The sequence below is a fragment of the Coturnix japonica genome, chromosome 21 (genome assembly GCF_054131305.1).
Source record: "Coturnix japonica strain WE chromosome 21, WE-NBRP24, whole genome shotgun sequence".
NCBI classification, from domain to species: Eukaryota; Metazoa; Chordata; class Aves; order Galliformes; family Phasianidae; genus Coturnix; species Coturnix japonica.
The window spans coordinates 9,223,582-9,242,076 of NC_140683.1; the positions used below are offsets into that span (position 1 = coordinate 9,223,582).

At 47.1% G+C, this 18,495-nt stretch overlaps 1 protein-coding gene across 1 annotated transcript in view; it reads right to left on the bottom strand.

Annotated features, from left to right (window-relative positions):
• Positions 1-18,495, bottom strand: part of PAPPA (pappalysin 1) — a 158,757-nt gene that overhangs the window by 3,876 nt on the left and 136,386 nt on the right. The window contains exons 20-21 of the mRNA XM_015878745.3: positions 12,752-12,823; positions 8,955-9,053 (exon numbers count right to left, since the gene is read on the bottom strand). Coding sequence (XP_015734231.2) covers positions 8,955-9,053; positions 12,752-12,823 — 171 coding nt within the window. The remainder of the gene's footprint in view (positions 1-8,954; positions 9,054-12,751; positions 12,824-18,495) is intronic.

The following is an 18,495-nucleotide window of genomic DNA, read 5'->3' on the forward strand; positions in this document are numbered from 1 at the left end:
TTCACAAACACGTTTCTCCAGGCCATGAAGGTATGCCCGTTCCCTATACATCAACAACACATCTAGGAATGCAGACCAAGCGCTGTGCGTGAGCACACAGCTGTCATTTCCCAAAGACCTTCCATACGTGTCCCTGCACGTCCATCATAGCGTGCTTTTCTCCTGACACATGAGAACGGGATAGAGGGGTGTGGGTCTTTATTTCACAACTGGGGAGCGTACGGCAGGGACATGCTGACAGAGACATTAAATAGCCAACACTCATCACCACATCAGGCTTCAGAGAGCCTCCTCCTGTTGCTTTTGACTTCTATTCCCAGAAGACGTGACCTTCCTCACCAACCTACGGCCTCAGTGACTTGTGAGCTTAAGAACCAAGCAGTGAATAACCTGAATCTACTGATGTGCCAATGTGGGGGGCTGCAAAGGAGAGAGAGAGAGTCCAAAAGGTTAAAAACAAATGGATTCAAGTAACCGGATACTAAAGAAGCTTTAGAAACTGCAGAAAACAATAGGAGCTTACGGGTCACTTGATCCAACAGAAGCCAGCCACAGTAGGACTGTTCCATATCACAGTATTATGAATATTCTTCGATAGGAAAATGGAGAAGTCTGTAAACAATGGGGTTCGGGAGGGACTGTTTAACGACTGAATTAAAATACTGCAGAGAATAAAATGACACATGAAAGGAATTGACTTATGTTGTTCAGCGGGGAGGGAAACATTTTGGTTTAGATTATCTGCTGCAGTTCAGGTTCGACCTTTCCTTACAAGAAACGAAAATAAAAAGGGCTATTCAGAGCAAAATTTATGTCTTGGAATGAAAGCTCAGTTCACTTAGAAAACGCTCAAACAAAGCATGTAGATACGTCTGGAGTTTTCCCTTACTTTTATTTTTTATCCTGAATCATTCAGCTCAGCCTGGATTTGGCAATGATTTTGACTTAAAAAATCCTTCCTGTTGTACAACAGAGCTACTGGTTGGAGGCGAGATCTGGGCTCCTGGTTCTTTCATTTGTCTTGATCAAACTTTTTCCTCTCCCTGGCCTAGATTCACATTTGTCTGTAACAGTCTAACAAAGGCAATTCAGTGTCCCTGCATTCAGTGGAGAAAGAGGCTCACAGAGAAGGTGGTTTTGCACTGAACACAGGAACACCAAACACAGGCATCTCACTAACGTGGCTGAAATTAGCCATGACCATCTCATTGCTCTTTGTCTCCGCTGCTCTCCACACATGAGCAGGACTGCACCATCTCTCACTGGCACAAGCATCCCATAAATGCTAACATTTCACTTGGAGGAACAGGAGCCAAAAGTGAAAGCCCTGCATGACCGTATCCCCAAACTGCTGGCTCTCACTAACCCTAACTTACTTTGAGGAATGTGCTGAAATTGTGACCTTAGGAACCCAAACTGGCAGGAGTCTGGTGTTGCATTGGAGTGCTCTACCTCCTGCATCCCCTCTCCTCCCTATCTGAACAAAAGCTTCACATAAGAGAACAGACCATTACTGCACTGCAGCAAATATCTGGGAAGGAGTCATTAGGGAAGTGTCATCCCATGTGCTGTCCTCTGGAAACCCTCTGGTCTTTCCTCAGTGGTCACGGACAGAAGAGACAGAAGCTGTCCCTCTGGGGCACTGCCAAGGCCCCAATAGCAACACTACACAGCCCAGCAGCAGTCACAGCAGTGGGGAGCCTGACTGGGAGAGGGTTTCTTCCTGATCAGATTAGCCTCATTCACTTTATGACCTTTACAGATTTTGTATGCAGTTTAATTTTTACAGTGCTATTGTCCAGAGAGATGAATAGTGTTGTCTATGGAAGTGAGCTCCAGAGATCAGTTTTCTATTATGTGAAAAGGCAAAGATTTTTATGGGTAGTGAGAACATCCACAGTCAAATTAGACAGGACAAAATTTGCCAAACATTAAACAGTGATGTGGGACTTCCACTTTAAACATCATCTACAACAATTAAACATTTGATTTCCTCAAGGACCTGATTTCCAGAGGTATTTAAGGAATCAAACCCACACACAGCATCTACTGGGACTGCCAGAAGAGCCCAGCACAGAGAAACCTTAAAACGCCTTAGAACAAGGACTGTCTTTTGTCTCAGGCTCACTCTATGACAGCCCTGTGGAGCACAGATACATGAACAAAGCCGTTGGATGTGCTACAAATAATAAACACAGAGCATGTTTCTGAATGATGGCCTGTTTAGGTGTGGAGCCCAGATACATGGGCTCCGAGATTAACTGCTGCCTTTCTTTTTTAATAGACTGGGGAGAGCCCAACTCATTAGCAACATGTATGATTTGCACAGAAATTCTGAGGTATATCCATTGTAAAACAGTGTTAAGGAACTGTCTCCTCTTCCACCTGCCAAGTCCTGTGTTCCCCTTCCTTTCCCCACATAGAAAACCTGGCTAATATCTATGAGAGCGTGGAATGAAAGCTGAAAATCAGGCTTATGGCCTGGCTCATTACTGGATGAAGTACTGCAGGATACTGTCTCCACAGGCTACCTAAAATAATCTGAGAAAGACAGAAGTGAAGAACACAGCTCTGCACACCTACACGCTCCCCCTACACAAGCACACATCTCTTGGAGGTGATCCAGAAACAAAGCCATGGCTTGGATCAACAGCACTCAGGGGAATGTGGGCTGCACCTAAGGCACAGAGGAGCACAAGCCTATTTTCGAGGCAAAACATGCACAACCTAAGCCATGTCTGTCACCTTGGCAGCACGCATGGCACAGCAATTATGACCTGGACTGCCCTGCTCCCTTCCTGAGATGCTCAAGGAGTTCTGGCCACACTGCTGCAGGTGGGGGGATGCCATGCTGGTATCCAATATGCTGGTGGTGTATTTATGCATGCCTGGCTATGACACCACCCAACTCCCAACTCAGCACCAATGTGGCCAGTGTATGAACCTTTTGTCCTCCATGAAAGCATGGGAGCCCTAAGAATCCTCTCCCAGGCAAGGTGATGAGACTGTGGCCAAAATTCACACTGCTTTTGGAAGCAGGGCTGCATTTGCCCTTCATGCCGCATTCCAGACTATGGGAGCAAAGACAATCATGAAACATAACGGTGCAGAAATGGGACCCAGGTCATGAAATCAGTCAAGAGCCACAAATCCTATCTAAAGAGGCTGGTGATATCCCAAGACAGATTCCTGCTGAGAAAGTCCAGTGTGGGAACAATGACAGAAGAAACAGCCAAGAGGTACAGGGAGGGGTGGGAAACACTTCTGTAGAGGGTCACAGCTCACCCCTAGCACACGCTCATATCATACAGACCCAGCTCCACCTTCCATCCAGGGTGGGAAGCATTGGGTCTAAGCTGGAGGCAGGGGGAAGCAGGGGAGGAGGCATGGAAAGTGTTGGGAAATAACTTCTTGTTAGACTTCAACTCTGAAGTGTTTGCAAAATCTCCCAGATGAGATGAATGGGAGCTATGAAGACCCCACTGCACACAGAGCCTCTGCAATGAACGCAGCACTGAGATAAGCGTGGCAGGCGGTGCTGAGTGCCATGGCCCTGAGGCCCTCACAGCTTGAATGCTAGGGAGTATTTTGCTCCCTGTCAAAGCCCCTGTGGCACAAAAATGCATCTTGTAATGTTCTTCTCAGTGATTTTTAGCATTTAGGTCATAAGGGCTGTTTGGAGATTATGGAGCAAAAAAAAAGAGCCCCCTTTTAACTCTGGGGGGTGGTATGCAGGTTCACACCTAGGGCACCTCTCAAGGGGGCCTGGGAAGGGTGAAGATGAGGCTTGTAGGGAACATCCTGAATTTCTCTTATTTGCACCACTTTAAACTGGGCTTTTCCCCATCAAAGCCAGCAAACCCAATGTAATAAAACACAGCTCACCTAAACCCAACTGACCCTCATCAATGTCCACCAGGTCCAAACCACACACAGCCCCACTGGTGGACCAAGAACGGCCCAAAGCCAGCTGGGATGCTTGGGAGAGCTCTGGTGGCACAGGGCACTGGGTGCTCAATGCCCACATCCTCACCAAGCTCTGGCACTCATGGGGCTGAGCTACACGAAGGAGCCCTCGTGCCAAACCACACAGAGCTCAGCCACTCAGCCATCAGCTGCGCTTCCTACCCTTGTGCTACTGATTGTGCAAACATGAATGTAATTAGTCTAAATAATCACCAAAGATTTAATAGCAGCCAGACCACCCAGAGGCCAAATAGCTGGCAGTGGAGCAGGGAAGGTTTGTTCGCTGGTTTTTGTAACACTTGCTAATGAAGTGAGGTCGGATAGCAAAGCAAACACCCTCCACGAGCACTTCCCCTGGGAACGCTGTATGTTGTGGGAAGCCCCATGTCCCTTGAAGCCAAGAATGTTCTCTCAGGATAGGCAACATGTGCTACTACCATCCCTGCTTTTAATTTATCACCGCCTGGAAAGCCTCCCCGAACGATTATGAAACCGGCTCTGAGCCCCAAAATAAGCTCCCATCCCAACCAACCATGACTGGAAGCGCTCCTCACATGGCAAGCAATGAGCCACTCACACTGCGATCAAAAGCTCCTGGGGAAGTGAGTTCACCCAAAGGCCTGGGTGAAGCAGCATGCTCAGAGCACGCAGCAGCACCGAGCTGCTTCCAGGGGCATGAAGCAACACTCCTCATTGTGTCCGGCCTTCCTCCGTGCTCACCCGCCATTCATTGTATCTCGCCAGCTAATTATAGAGCTAACACACCCGGCTGGGGAGGTTCAAGCTGTTGGGAGCAGCACGGTGTCACAGCCATCGATTCTTCTGGATAAGCAGAGTTTCCTCAACTGAGGTGGTCACTTAGTCTCTTAATTGTGCACACTGCCTCAAAATCATGTTCTGCAAAAGGAACAAGACCTGCAATTCCCCAGGATATGTCTGTGTATGAGGGAGAGCAGAAAGAAAGCAATGATCTCTCCAAAATTCCAAGAAATGACTATTTCTGTTTTCTTAGAGGGGGCAGACCCCCCTTTCTAGGGAGACAGGGACAGTCTTGGGAAATCCCTCCTGGAGCCAGCAGCAGCCCTTCAGTTCAAAGCTCCTTTCTTTAGGCCTTGAATTCTTGGCCATAAAGTCTCTGAAGAGGTTTTGATAAGTTGCGTATCTTGTAGATAAGCAAAGCTGTGGATGAATCCCACGCGGTTCTCTATCTACCGCAAGTCCTCATTTGTTTTCCGCCAAGGCACTTGCTGGTTTTCCTCTCCAAGGTGTTGGACAGCAATGTCAAGAGGCTGAAGGGGCGGCATTTGAGATGGGAGTTTTTGCCAGGTTGATTCTCCTTTTTCTTTTCTCAGGGCTCTGGGGCAAAGGGGTTGAGGGAAAACCCAAGAGATAACTGAATGAGATGGGTTTTTCTCATGGGGGCTGTAGTTCTACCCCTTACGTGATGAAAAGGAAAGGCAGAAAGACAGATGAAAGTTTGCCCTTTCAGATGGTTTAGGTTGGGGCAAATTTAGAGCAGCAAAATTCCCTGCTCTTAAATTTGCAGAGATGAAAATGCAGGGACTTCAATGTGAAAATCTGCTATTTGAGACTGGAACAAAGTACGTGAGCAGCCTGAAGAAAAATGTTTCTGACTTCTATGAGGCCTTTCGAGACAGCCCTGAGCTGGGCACATTTGTAGAAGGGAAGGGAAAGAGAAGGGAAGGGGAGCAGTGACTGGAGAGAAGATTTCCTGAAACTAATCGGAAAGAAAGAGCCATCAGCCCTCCCTGGCACATCACACGCCCCAGGAGCTCCACGCAGCCGTCGCCAGCCCAGAGGCAGCCAGCTATGCCCGGGTTATTTATTTTCCCCACTTTAAGCGCTGTCATATATTTAATGCTTTAAAAAATAATATCTTCTTTTATCTGCGGCAGGACACAAAGCAAGAAGCAGTTTCCTGGAGCAGCCAGGCGGAAGGGAGCTGGCAACCTGTGCTGGGTCAGGAGGAGATGAAGATGAAAAGGAGACAAGCTTTTGTTTTGTCCTTCACGGAAGACTTTATCCCCTCCAGATACACAACAGAAGCCTCCTCTCTCTTGGAGGTTGGCTGGCAATGGCCTTCCTGTCTCTCCAAGCTGCTCCTGGGTCATGCACAGGGCAAGCTGTGCAGCCCCATCCGCTGCCACTGCCTCCCTGCTGCTCCCCATGCCCTGCAGACGGCTGTCCCTGCTGCCCTGGGTGCTGCTGCACAGCCCCGGCCTCCCTCCCTCTGCATGGCCACACTGATCAATTAGCACAGAACAAATAATTAAGCTGATGAATGTCTTTTTTTTTCCCTGATTGCTGATGGCCATTTCCTCGAATTTATGCCTAGAATATGACTGAATTTACTCGTTGCCATTTACAGCATTCAAAAGAAGTCTTTAATGATTTCTTCTAAGCTCCCTGGACAGATTGTGAGTAGCACAGGGCAAACACTCATTATTTCCTATCTAAGCAGCAGCACTGATTAGTCAGTGGTTGGCCAGATAAGCCACGCCACCCTGCTCCCCTCTCTCTGCTGAAATGCACAAGGTCATTTGCTGCTAATACTCAAATGCAAAGCAAAAACGTGCCCTAATGAAATGGCACATGGAAGCCTCCTGCGTTTTTTTTCAGGCTAATAAAACAGGAGTGTGCAGAATCAGACATTAAGTAAGAGGACTGGGGATCAAAGTGAATGTGGGTTGAATCTTCGTGTTTTCAGGCAACCCAGTTCACAGCACTGTGTGCAGCTGAAAGCGTTTTTGGGAGGGGAGTGGGAATGCAGTGAAACTTAAGTCTTGACAGTTCGCGGACATTAAAGATCTGAAGTCAGCTCTTACTTGCCTGTTAGCTCCTGAATCTTCACATGATGCAATGCTAATCTTCAGCCCTTTCCTAAAATAACGTGCCGAGTTGCTATGTTCTGTTAAATGTGAACCATGTGTCACCTCAGCAATGGCTGAGACGGCGAAAAGATGATAAATCTAAAGCTTGTAAAATGTCCTGTGACATTTTGGGAGAAAAACAGGTGTTGCATAAATGTTAGACATTTATGGGTAAACTTGCAGGGGCTTTGAAAGACTGACACATCTGCCACATAGTCCGTAACCCTGAAAGAAATGGAGCAAAGCAGGCGCTTGCATGTGTCTCACTCTTTCTACAACTGTATGAAAATACATCCTCATCTGGTATTGGAATTAGCGGAGCTGGACTCACCCCTCCCTGTGTCTCCTCCAGGTTTTTGGCTTTTACACCCAATGTGTATTTTAAAACTGTGCCTGTTTAAGTAGGTGGCAAATTGTGCTGGAAGGATTTGGTATGCGGAGTATTTTTATTCAGCTCCCTTTTCTCACACCTTTCATTGTTTTTCCCCTTGGAATATCTCCTGTAACGCTCTACTCATAAAGCTCTTCAAAGGCAGGGCTGTGTTTGAACAGCCTTGCCCAAAATGTGCTCTCCAGTCAAAGACCTCAGACAGGAAAATAACTCAACAGGGCCGCGCCGCCGCTGCTGCAGGTGTCCCAGTCTGCCTTGCAAGGCTGTTATCCCCTCTTCACTTGATAAATGTAATAAACTGGGACTTGGTTTTGACCTGCCAAGGTCCAAGGAGAAAGCAGTTTTCTCACTTCCCAGTGCCCTGTTCTGCCCCTGGGTCATCAGTGGGGTTTAGGGAGAGAGGCAAGGCTTGGGGAAGCAATAAATTCCGCTCCCAAACATTACTCCTAACCCTCCCCTCAGTTCAGCCCCACACTCCATGTCCCAGTCCTGTCTCTGCCCCGCCACAGCACTGCACTGCCATGAAGTTTTTGACTGAGCCAAGGAAAAGAAATCTCCAGCAAAAGCTGCCTTAGGAAGGACTGCTCCCAACAAAGAGGACTTCAGTCCCTCATCTGCTCTATGTAGAGAGGCTGCATCTTCAGCCTGGTAAAATGCATCATCTCATACACTAAGCCCATGCTTCCCCTGTCTACTCTCAAGCTCTCAGATTTATTAACGTACATCAGATACTTAACATAGCCGGATTTTCTTCAGTCTGATCTACACTCAAATCCTCAAGACAAGGTAAAAATTTTACATGCCAGAGGCTAAGATTTTCTCTCTTTTCTTTGAAAAAAAAAAAAAAATTAAAATCTGTCACGGGTAGAAATATATGAAATGTTGTAGTGCTTCAAACCACAAGCTTCATCACTCTCCTGTCTCTGTAACACTGGCCAGAAATGAGTATTAAAAGAAGCATAAAAACATGGGGATGTACAGAGGGATCCTTCCCTTGCTCAAGCAGTCCATGTTTTAGATATTCCTGTGCCAGAAACTGCATCCAGATCACTGTGATTAATAGCCACTGATGGGCTAAACGTCCATGAATGTGCCTATTCTTGTTCTGAATTCAAATATATTTTTGTGTTAATAATGCTCTATGGGAACGCATCCCATCATTCAGATACACACTGTAAGAATGGGTCGAAGTTCAGACTTACTGATGCATTTGTTTTGCTCTCTGCTCTTCATGAATCCTCACTTTCAGTTTCCCTTTTGAACACTGAGGGCAGATGTCAGGACAAGCAAATACAGAGTTCTCAGAGTGCTTGACGGAACATCTCCTGAGCACCAGGTACAAAATGGATGACCAACAGCTTTTCAGATGAACATGCCCTAGCATTCTGGAGGGAGACAGCCTTTGCCTACAGAGCAGTAAGGCTTCCATTACAACAGGAATGAATGATGGCCTGAAACTGGACATGTCTTGCACAGGTTTATACCTGTGGCAAGGGCAGGGCAGGTTGTGATGAGAAATGCACATACCTATCAAGAGAGAACTGCAAAATGAACCAAGAACCGAGCATCCATAGTGAGCTGATGCACAGACTCAAGGTCCTTCTGAGGACCTTGGATCCCCTCTTCTAGTCAAAATAAATTCTCCCTGGACACAAAACAGCAGTCCCTGAGGGATTCACAGAGAAAACAGGAAGGGACATCCCTACCTTTTTGGTCTTGACTGTTGAGGCACAGCAGTCCCCACCATCATAGTTGCAGAAGGCTCGGTTGTTGATGGAATCACAGTAGTTGTCTCCCATGAAAGGCTGGAAAATAAAAGAGCAGAGACTAAGGACATGGACACAGATTAACAGTAACAGTTGTCAGAAGGAGAAGATGAAGCCTTGAAAGAGCCATGTAGTTTGTAACATTACCAACTGCCCTGAAAAGCAAGAGATAATTATTCCCCTCTCCTTTCAAAGCAGAGAGAAAAAAGAAGGACACTAGAGCCCTTGTTGGCTTTTCACATCCCACACAAGATGATGCTTTGGGAATATTAATTTGACTAGACCCAGAGACAGCATCAAGGCATCTAAAATTGTGTCACCTTTTCACAATTTTAAGCTAACCTTCTGAAACTATGTGGGATAAGAAGAAGGTTATGCATAGCAACAAAACTGGCTTGCTTTTAATAGTTGTTCTTTCAACCACAGCTCTCCTAACTACGCAACAAGTGTCAGCAAGGAGAGTATAGAGCGTATCTCAAGGAGAAGTGGAAGTGGTCTGAGCTAAGTACAAGGTCCACATGCACTCATTCCCCAGTCAGCACTAACTGTGTGTGATCTTGGCCATGACACCTAATCTTCCTCCACTCCACTGCTCAGAGCTGGGATAATGGAAATTACTCAGAGGGACGCTGAGGAGAGCTATTAAGCAAAATTCATAAATCACCTTGAAAAAGAAAATGTGGTCTCTGTGCTGCACAGGACCTGAATAATAATCACAGCTCTGAAGAAAAGGCATGAGGTCTGGATCTTCATTACACCTCGGAGCCTTATTGGTCATTAAGTAAAAGAGCCTTTCTTGGAAATCCAAACTGTGTCTGATGATAAAGAGTGACTGTGCCAGGTATAAGGAACAGAGGCAGCTCCGAAAGCTCAGACAAAGGGATGCTGAGCACAGAGCACAGTCACACCTCCATAGTACTTCTACACTCACAGGCTCATGGGGCCATTCCCATCTTATTCGCTCTTTGGAAAATTCATTTGCTCTGTACTGAGAAAAACACACCAGGGAGTTTCCTACAAGAGGTCGTCTCTGCAGAGCAGGTGGGGAGGATTTCACAGCAGTACCCAAATTTTTCTGATGATAGAGACCTAAGGAACCAGCAGTGAGAGCTTACCTGAAAGGCAATGGCCATGGCCATCCAGATTGAGACAGATTCTTTGGACTGGTGAAGATGCAAGTTTTCACTGCTGCTGTTTTGCAAGTTTACATATTTCTATCAGGGTATAGGAACTCCAGGCCATAATGGCAATACTGAACCAGAGCAGGACCCCCATGAAGTGACTAATTGAGCATCACTTCTTTGGTTACAAGCAAATACTGCAAATGCCAACAAGGAAAGCAGAATTAAAGAGTGAGATTCCAACCCCTTCAGACAGGCTGAACTCCACTGACTTCCACAGAGACTGGTTCACTTATACAGACAAAGGCTTGACTTGAAAAAGCCCTTCCAATTTCACTAATATAACAAGAGTTACGTGGAAAATATTTATAAATCAATGGAGAGATATTTTTATGCCAATCTGGTCATATTAAAAACAGTGAATTCTGTTCAACCTCCTAAGACATCTTGATAGGCTTCCCTGTGCTTTCCTTGTATTGCCTGGCTGTGCCTGCTCATTAAGAAGGGCTTTGCTTTGATTTCCTATGCCTATGTCTGTACCTATGAGCACTGAAAAATTACTAGCAAGAACTTGTAGAAGAATCTGCTTTTTACTTGCACTGGTACAGTAAGTAAGATCATCCTTTGGAGGAAAACAATGGGACAAATAACATCTATTCTGATTTGGTACCCAAATCCTCATTTGGGAAGCCTTAGAGGCCTGGCTGCTGAAGTCTGTAGAGGTCTCTATGTGTATCTTAGTGCTCCCACATTTTTGGAGGAGCTTTGTTTTCTCCACTGACTATATAGGTAGGGGGTGGGAGGACTAGTTTTCACCAAACCATCTAAGTTAGCTGCCTCCAGGTATGTGGCTGACTCATAAACCTCTATTCCAGCCACTAGGGAGCGACAAAAAATCACATTGCAGCAGTCCGGGTTACTGCTGGGAGTGCCAAGAGTGAAATAATGCCCCGCTTACAGCCTTCTATTCAGGGAACCCTCCCTAATGCTAAGGATATTAATACATTAGGGATTGTATCAGCTTAATGGCCCGGTATTATTGACCTACTGGCTTATTATTTCCTGTTTCCATAGTTATGAAGAAAGGCTTGGTGAAGATGGCATTTCTTCTGAAATCTTATTGCCAGAGAACAAGCTCTGGCCCATTCTTGGATCCTGGAAGCATCATGCTCTAAAAATGATGCTAGAGGCCATTATCAATTGTCTGGGCAAAGCCTCCCACGATGACAGATTGCGATGCAGTGACACTGCTGAATGAATGATGAAAAGAAGGAAGTTTCTACTGATGTAGAGGGATCTGGCAATTAGCAAGGATGGAAGGAAAGAAAAGGTGGAGAAAAAGCATGTCAGTAATAATGGCTTCTGGTAAATTATTACATCACTGCAAAGTTTGCGTCAGTAACAGCTATCCTTAAACAGCAGGAGAATGGATACCCAATGGTGCATCAGCACCTGAATGGCATTTCTTAATGGCTGCTGGATGTTATTTTAGCTCTCTTTGGAGAATAGGGGCGCATAGCCAGCCTGCATGAATGTAATGCGTGAGATGGCTTATGACATTCAAAGCACTGACAGCAGAATGCTTTTCATTTAGGGAACAACTAGACAGAAAGTATTACATTGTTGGAGAGTTATTACCCTCTTGGGCTCAACTTTTGTATGCGAAGGAAACCTGCCTTTCACTTCAAGAGAAATCGTGCCGTGCAGCCCTGTGGCCTTGTGTTTTGTGTCAGATTTAGGAGCTCTGTGCCATGGTCTACCACTGCAGGCAAATAACTTCAGTGTGCTTGTAAAATTGGGTTACTGAGTGCCAGGAGCGCAGTTGGTGCTGCAGAAAGTTGGGAGATCTGGGCTTGAGACACAGCTCTTCCAGAGCGTGTCAACACAGCCAAAGCTTCTGCCTGTGAGTACCAGAAAGGGCAAGAAGCTGCCCAGCCTCACAGAGATGCCACAAGGGTTCACTTCTTCATGTCAGTCCTGGTGAGACACTCAAGTGCTGGCATGATGGAAACTGTATGACCGGAGAGACGTGATCCAGCACTGCTTATGCTCTGGCCATATTTTAGGAGTTCTCAGACTTCACAACTACTTTTGCCAACAGAAACATCTATCTTTAAAAAAAAACTGCTTAGTGCAAATAAGACAGAAGACAGCGAGCACGATTTGCTCACTGTTCAGCTGTGCTGTCCATCCAATGGCATCATTCCTTCCTCTGGCTTTTTAATCTCCACATCACAGTTCAAAGTCTAGCTGACCTCAGAAAGAACCGGTCCTCTAAAAAGATGTCAGAAACAAGTAAAAGAACTGAAGCTTTTTGCAGCCTTCCAGAAAGTCCCACATCCTGGGAAATTCCAAAGGTCGGCCAATTACATTGAGCCATTTGATCATTTTGCTCATGCAAGAGTCACCCAACCATCAGTTCTAGAGAAACCACCAGTTTCAACCACTGAGTGTCAGAACTGGTGCAGGAGATCTATGTTTAACTGACAGAACAGCCAGGGCAAAAGCCTGTTTGCCCCACTGGAAAAACATTTTCAGCCCACATGGCTGCAATGACTGTTAGCATAACACGTAGGAGAGTAAGCATGACCCATCTGAGCAAATGCAAATGCTCACCTCACAGCCTTTGACACAATGAATCAGGGAAGGGTGAGGGTACCACTTGAGTCCCGCTGTGCAGACAACGCTCTAGAGGAGAGAAGAAAAGAAAACAAACATCAAGTTAAGACAAGGAAATCAGTGTACAGAAAGTCAGTGTGCTGGCTCCTATGGCCCTACTGTACTTAAGCAATGAAGTTTAGTTCCTAACACCTCTTGTGTTCTCAGGACCTGGCTCTCCTCCAGGTATTTACAAGAAGTGTTGGACTTGACACTTGCAATAACAGAACATTTGAGAGTAAAATAATATTTAACATTTTCCCTAAAATGTCATGTCCAATATTTCACTCATGGTGGGAGAACATGGCAGAAAAAGGCAAAGGAAGGGGTCCACCATCCAGCTCCTGGGTAGTGGGGAGGCACTTTAGGAATTCACTTCAGGATTTCTTTGGGGCTGCAAAGCATTGCTGTGTTTTGGTACCCATCATGTCTTGTGCTTCCTGAAGATGCAAACAGCTAAAGGTGGACTTTCAGAAACATTTTCGCACCATCCTTTAGATCTTAAATAGAAGCACCTCCCACTACACACCTTCAAAATAACCCCCAAAAAGGACAGCATCATCTGTTACACTGTATGAGCTTTATAATAATTTTGGTACTGACTACATTTATAGGTTTTCTGTAAGAAAAAAAAGTTGACGTGCTTAGTTTTGGAGAAAAAATGAGACACTGGCCTACTCAAAGACACACCATGGCCAGGCATTGTTTGCCTGCTGATATGGAAACCTGGATTTTAAAGAGACTTGACTAGTCAATGGCAGTGGTGGTTCAGTACCATGGAGGTCCAGGTGATGGGACAACCATCCATACACCACAACATTCACCAAGACAAGGATTGTTCTGGGTTACCATCCTCGGATCAAACAATGGCCAACATGAACACGTGGATACTCATCAAAGGACAGGGGCTGGGGTTGGATGGAGGCCTGGGGAAGGAAGGGATTAACATTTGGGAAGACCTGACGCACAAGCCATCCCTCCCCCTGTTTATCCAAGGCCTAATTTAATCCATCTGCAGGGGAACCTCAGCATGTTTTTACAGTTTCTGTCATTTGAAGCTTACCTGGCGTGTGCTAGAAAAAGGACTTTTATACTATCTGACTGGGGCTGTTTATCTTTCCGATGCTCTCGGATTTTCCACTATTAGTCAAGCCCTGCTTGCCCCACCTGCCTCACAACAGGGCCTGTCTGTGTGAGCAGGGCAAGGAGGGGAGGCTGCAAGGTGCGGGGGCCCTGCGGTGTCAGACGCTCCCCCAGCGCGCTCCTGACAGGCAGCTGGAGATTTCCAGCCTGTTGCCTGCCACAAATGGCAAGAGGGGTTGTTTTTTTCTTTGCTGTTTATTGCACTTCAGAGGAGAAAAAAGAAAGGAAACTTTTTCCAGTTTTCAAAATAAACAAGACCAGTCAACAGGTTGGGAGAGGGAAACACTTCAAGAGCCTTTGAACCAAAAAAGTGAAGTAGAAAAACTCAGCCATATGCCTCCTGCATCTGAGGCCAGCCAATGAGGAGGAAAAGCGCCCTTCCAATCAGCACCTTATATTCCCAGTAAGAAGCATCAACATCTACACAACCCCTTGATATGTGTGAGCATGTGGAGTTATCGAAAGGAGCCAAACAGCCTTGAAACGGGCTTTTAAGGAAGGAGGCTTCCAAGTGAGACCAATCCCTTGCAGAAGATGCACTGCTTTCCCAGTTTTAAAAATCCAGCAGCTACTGAATCTTGTTGTTCCCCTTATAGGAAGAGATGGAAGGTGAAGTCTCCTCAAGCACAGATCTCTGCTCTTACTCAAGGCTGCCTTGAATCCCAGTGGCTAGAACAACTTTTGGCTGGCCAGCCTCCAGGAAAGGGTGTACAGCCCAGGGCTGTAGTGCAGCAGAGCCAGCTGACCCTGCATGACATCCATCACTGGGTCAGTGGGACACTCATACGGCAGCTGGGAAAGGCTGCGGGTCCCAGCAGATAACCAGAGCTTTTCAACACAAACACCACTCGGCTCTTCTCTCCACAGCAGCCAGGATGTGCCAAAAGGATTCAGATGGACAGTCCTGCACAGGAGCGTGTGCCAATGGCTTAGTCCCAGTTACTTTGCCTTCTCTTTGGATGACTCACTGCTAGCAGAGATGATTAGAGCTACTCTAAGTTCAATCCTGCTGACATCCAATGAGCTGGAAGCAGGGTACACTTGGAAAAGGTCCTCGATAACAATCCTGGGTCTCCCTGCTGGTTTTCCAAACCCAGATTCACACCACAAGTCCTGTCCGTGCCCTCAACACAGGGAAAAGGGAGAATCTGGTCTGAAAACCTGAAGAATGAGGGATGATTTGGGTAGCTGTGTATCACTCCTGCTTCTTGTGGTGCCAAGAGGTCCAAAGGTGCAGGAGTGCAGTGTGGGGCAATGAGGCGGATGGAAGGGTGCAGGCAGCACTGCAGGAGCCTTGTTAACACTACTGAGATGGCATCAGCGCACAGAAGGGAAGGCTGCACATGCCAGGAGGTGCTGAGAAACCACGTAGCAGGGTGCAGGCCTCCCTGGGTCACTGTGGTGACACATGGCTGCCTGATGGCCCAGCTGCCCTGGTGCATCAGCTCCTGCAGCACAGCTGCCCTCCCGCCTGGCCTGTCCCCATCCCAGAAATGCCGTTTAGCTCCAGCTGCGGTTTGGTGGCTGTGACTCCATCTGCTGCAAACAGAGGGGAAGCCGGGATGCGCTCCCACAGTAGGTAACAAAGAGCCAAGAAAGCAAATCAAGCTGTCATTTTCTCCTTGTGAGGGAAGACCTAGTGCCTCCGGTCACGGCGCTTCCCTCCCCATTGTGGGACTAACACAATGATGTCAACCATTTGCGGCCTGCAGAGGGGATTAGGTTTCCCCAGGAGAGGCTTTGGAGAGCTCTCCTCCACCTTAGATGGGTCAAGTGTCCCCCAGAGCCCGAGAATGAGGACTGGCATCCACCGGTCTCAGCAAACCCTCTCCTCAGGCACTAAATGAGTGTGGCAATTAACCAAGAGAGCTGGAGAGGGGATCGGTGCTGCTGACAGGGCAGGGAGATGTGGCTCATTGTGACTGTGGTCTCCCAGGGCTGCAGGTGGGTGGCAGCTCCTGTGCTCCTAGAGTTCAGCCCCCATGTTGCCCTAAGCTGTGACTCAGTTTCCCTGCCTGCAGAACAAGCCTGACACTCGTTGGAAGGGAAGAAAGGAGAAAAACTACAAACCCTCCCTGAAGGGGGACAGATGCTGGTTGCTCACATCATTTTTGATATCTTCTGAGCACCCAAAATTGCAGGAATTGTAGTGTTCAGGGGGGAAAATGCACTGCCACTACTAGGACAGCATCCCCACTCGCTCAGCCCCACTGCCAGCCAGCCCTTTGGAGGCTGTCCCACACATTGACACAGTATTTGGCACAAAGGCAAGCACCCAAATTCAGACAACCCAGGAAATTAGGTGTCGGCACTCACTGGGAAAGAGCTGTCAAGCTGTCTTTCTGAGGCACTTCACTTTTTTCTCTTCGCTGCCTTGTAGTCAGCCTTGGCAGCTCTATCTATAGGTGTCTTCAACAGCTCACTGCCCCTCGCACGCACGCAGCAAATGGGAAATCACAGGAAGAGCAATGATTGCCCCAACCTCAGTCTGCCGTAGAACAGCAGACGCACAGATTGCAGGTGGCTTTTTGTTCCTGCTGAAAATTATTTGGGAGACGCTGCAAATTTGCACTGATTTCAGCAATCAGTTTCAGACCAAGCAAAGCAACTCAAAGCCTCAACCAATGCTGGAAAAAAAAACAACCCATGGATGTGATGACATTTGGTTGCTGTTCCTGCAAGAAGACACTTGATTTCTAAGCTTATTTCATTTTTTTTCTGAAGCAAAAAGAAAAATGCTCATTTTTCTTAAACGACACAGAAATAGTTGGAAGTTAAATATGACGTTATGTTCAAACCCAACATGGTTTTCCTCCAACTTTTTGGTTCACCAAAATTCACAACAACAAAAACATCTCCCTGGTTAGGACAAAACATTTTGGGTTTTTTTTTCATGTTTTAATTTGACAGAACTTCCAGAGAACCAAAAAACACCAAGTGATTTGCTCAGCTCTGCTCTAAACAGCTCCCAAAGGAGGGATGGTTCCCTCTTCCCACTTTGCCTCCATAACAGCTGTTGCTTGAGCAGCCACACACAACTGTTGTTTCTTTCTTGCTGGCTCTCCCTGTGTTTTATCTGTCCTCTCAAACGCAAGTCCCACAAACTGGTTCTGCTTTTATCTGCTGCTCATACCGCACTGATCTGCACATTGTTTGTGCTTGAAGTTAAGTAACAAAAAGTGTCTCCCTTGTATCACTGGAGTACTTTGAGACCAACAAAGACGCCTGTAAACGCAAGCAGCTGGTCGCTTTGCTCGCATGGCACAACAACGGGCTGTCAGCGAACGTAAATAGAGACACACATTATTAATGATATATAACATATGGCCATGGGGACCTTCCCCTGAAGCATCCCAGTCCCCATCTCTCCAAGGTCTCCATTGGCAGCAGCATTTCCCACAGCACGGGCTCCCTGCGAGGCACAGCTCACTGTGGGTGACATCCTCTGTCTGGGGAGCAGAACAAGATGGATGTCTCAGAGCTACCAACCACCCCCCCACATCCAGCATCACCCCACCAGCTGCCCACCCTATGGGTCTCCTCTCAGCACTGAGCACACAACTGCTGCTTGACAAGCAGAAAGCCCTGCATGACCCAATGGGGCTGCCAGGACACAGCTCTACATTCCAAGGAGACATGAGAGCAGAGCTGTTTCCTCTACATGCCCCAAAAGCCTCCCTGCCATCATCCAGCAAGTTTTCCTGCCTAAATCTCACCCTCTATCTACAAAATAATAGTGGGGCCAACATGCAACTACTTTCCAATTGCAAAGTCCCCAACCATCAAGACAAACAAGGTCTTATTTACACCACTGTACTCTGGGAAACCGTGATTTTTGCCTCCATCCCTCGCTCCCCTCGTCCCCCCTTTACCACTCTGTGTTTTCCCTGCTGCCTAATGAGCCCTCCAGAGACCTGAAGGTATAAAACTCGTTACAGCTCCCTCTGCGCACCCGCATCAATAAACGAAGGCGCACGGCACAGAACGGGAGGGAAGCTGTCACTTTATTTCACCATGAATTACAAAACCACTTTAAAGTCTAGCACTCGGGAAAGGGCCAGTGAGAAATTGCCCCTAATACAGATAGGGGTTTTCTTTATGTTCCGTGCCAGAAACTTGGCAAGGCCTGGGCTTAGGCAGTAATATAATCTCACTGCCTGGAGGGAGTGGGAAGTGGGGACGGACACTGTGAGCTTGTTGTATTCTGTGGACTTAAGTTCCTCATCCCTTTCCAGGATTTATTCTATTGCTCTGTACGGCCCCATGTGAAACAGGGAAATACAAAGCAGCAGAGCAGCTCCCTAACCACAGCCACAGCACGTGTGTGTGTCTCCCACTGATATCCAAGTGAAAACAAGCAGCTATTTGCTGCCTGCACATGCCTGAGTTTGTGTGTAAAGCACTGAGTATAGGTGTGTATGCCCCCATGGGGGCTGACCTATAAGCTGGAGGGCACCCAGGACAGCACTCTGCAAGTGGTTAACGCTGCTGTGCTTCCGCAGCAGGCAGAGGGAGAAGAGGTGACCTCTGGAAGGGGCTGTGCTGAGCTGGCAGCTCTC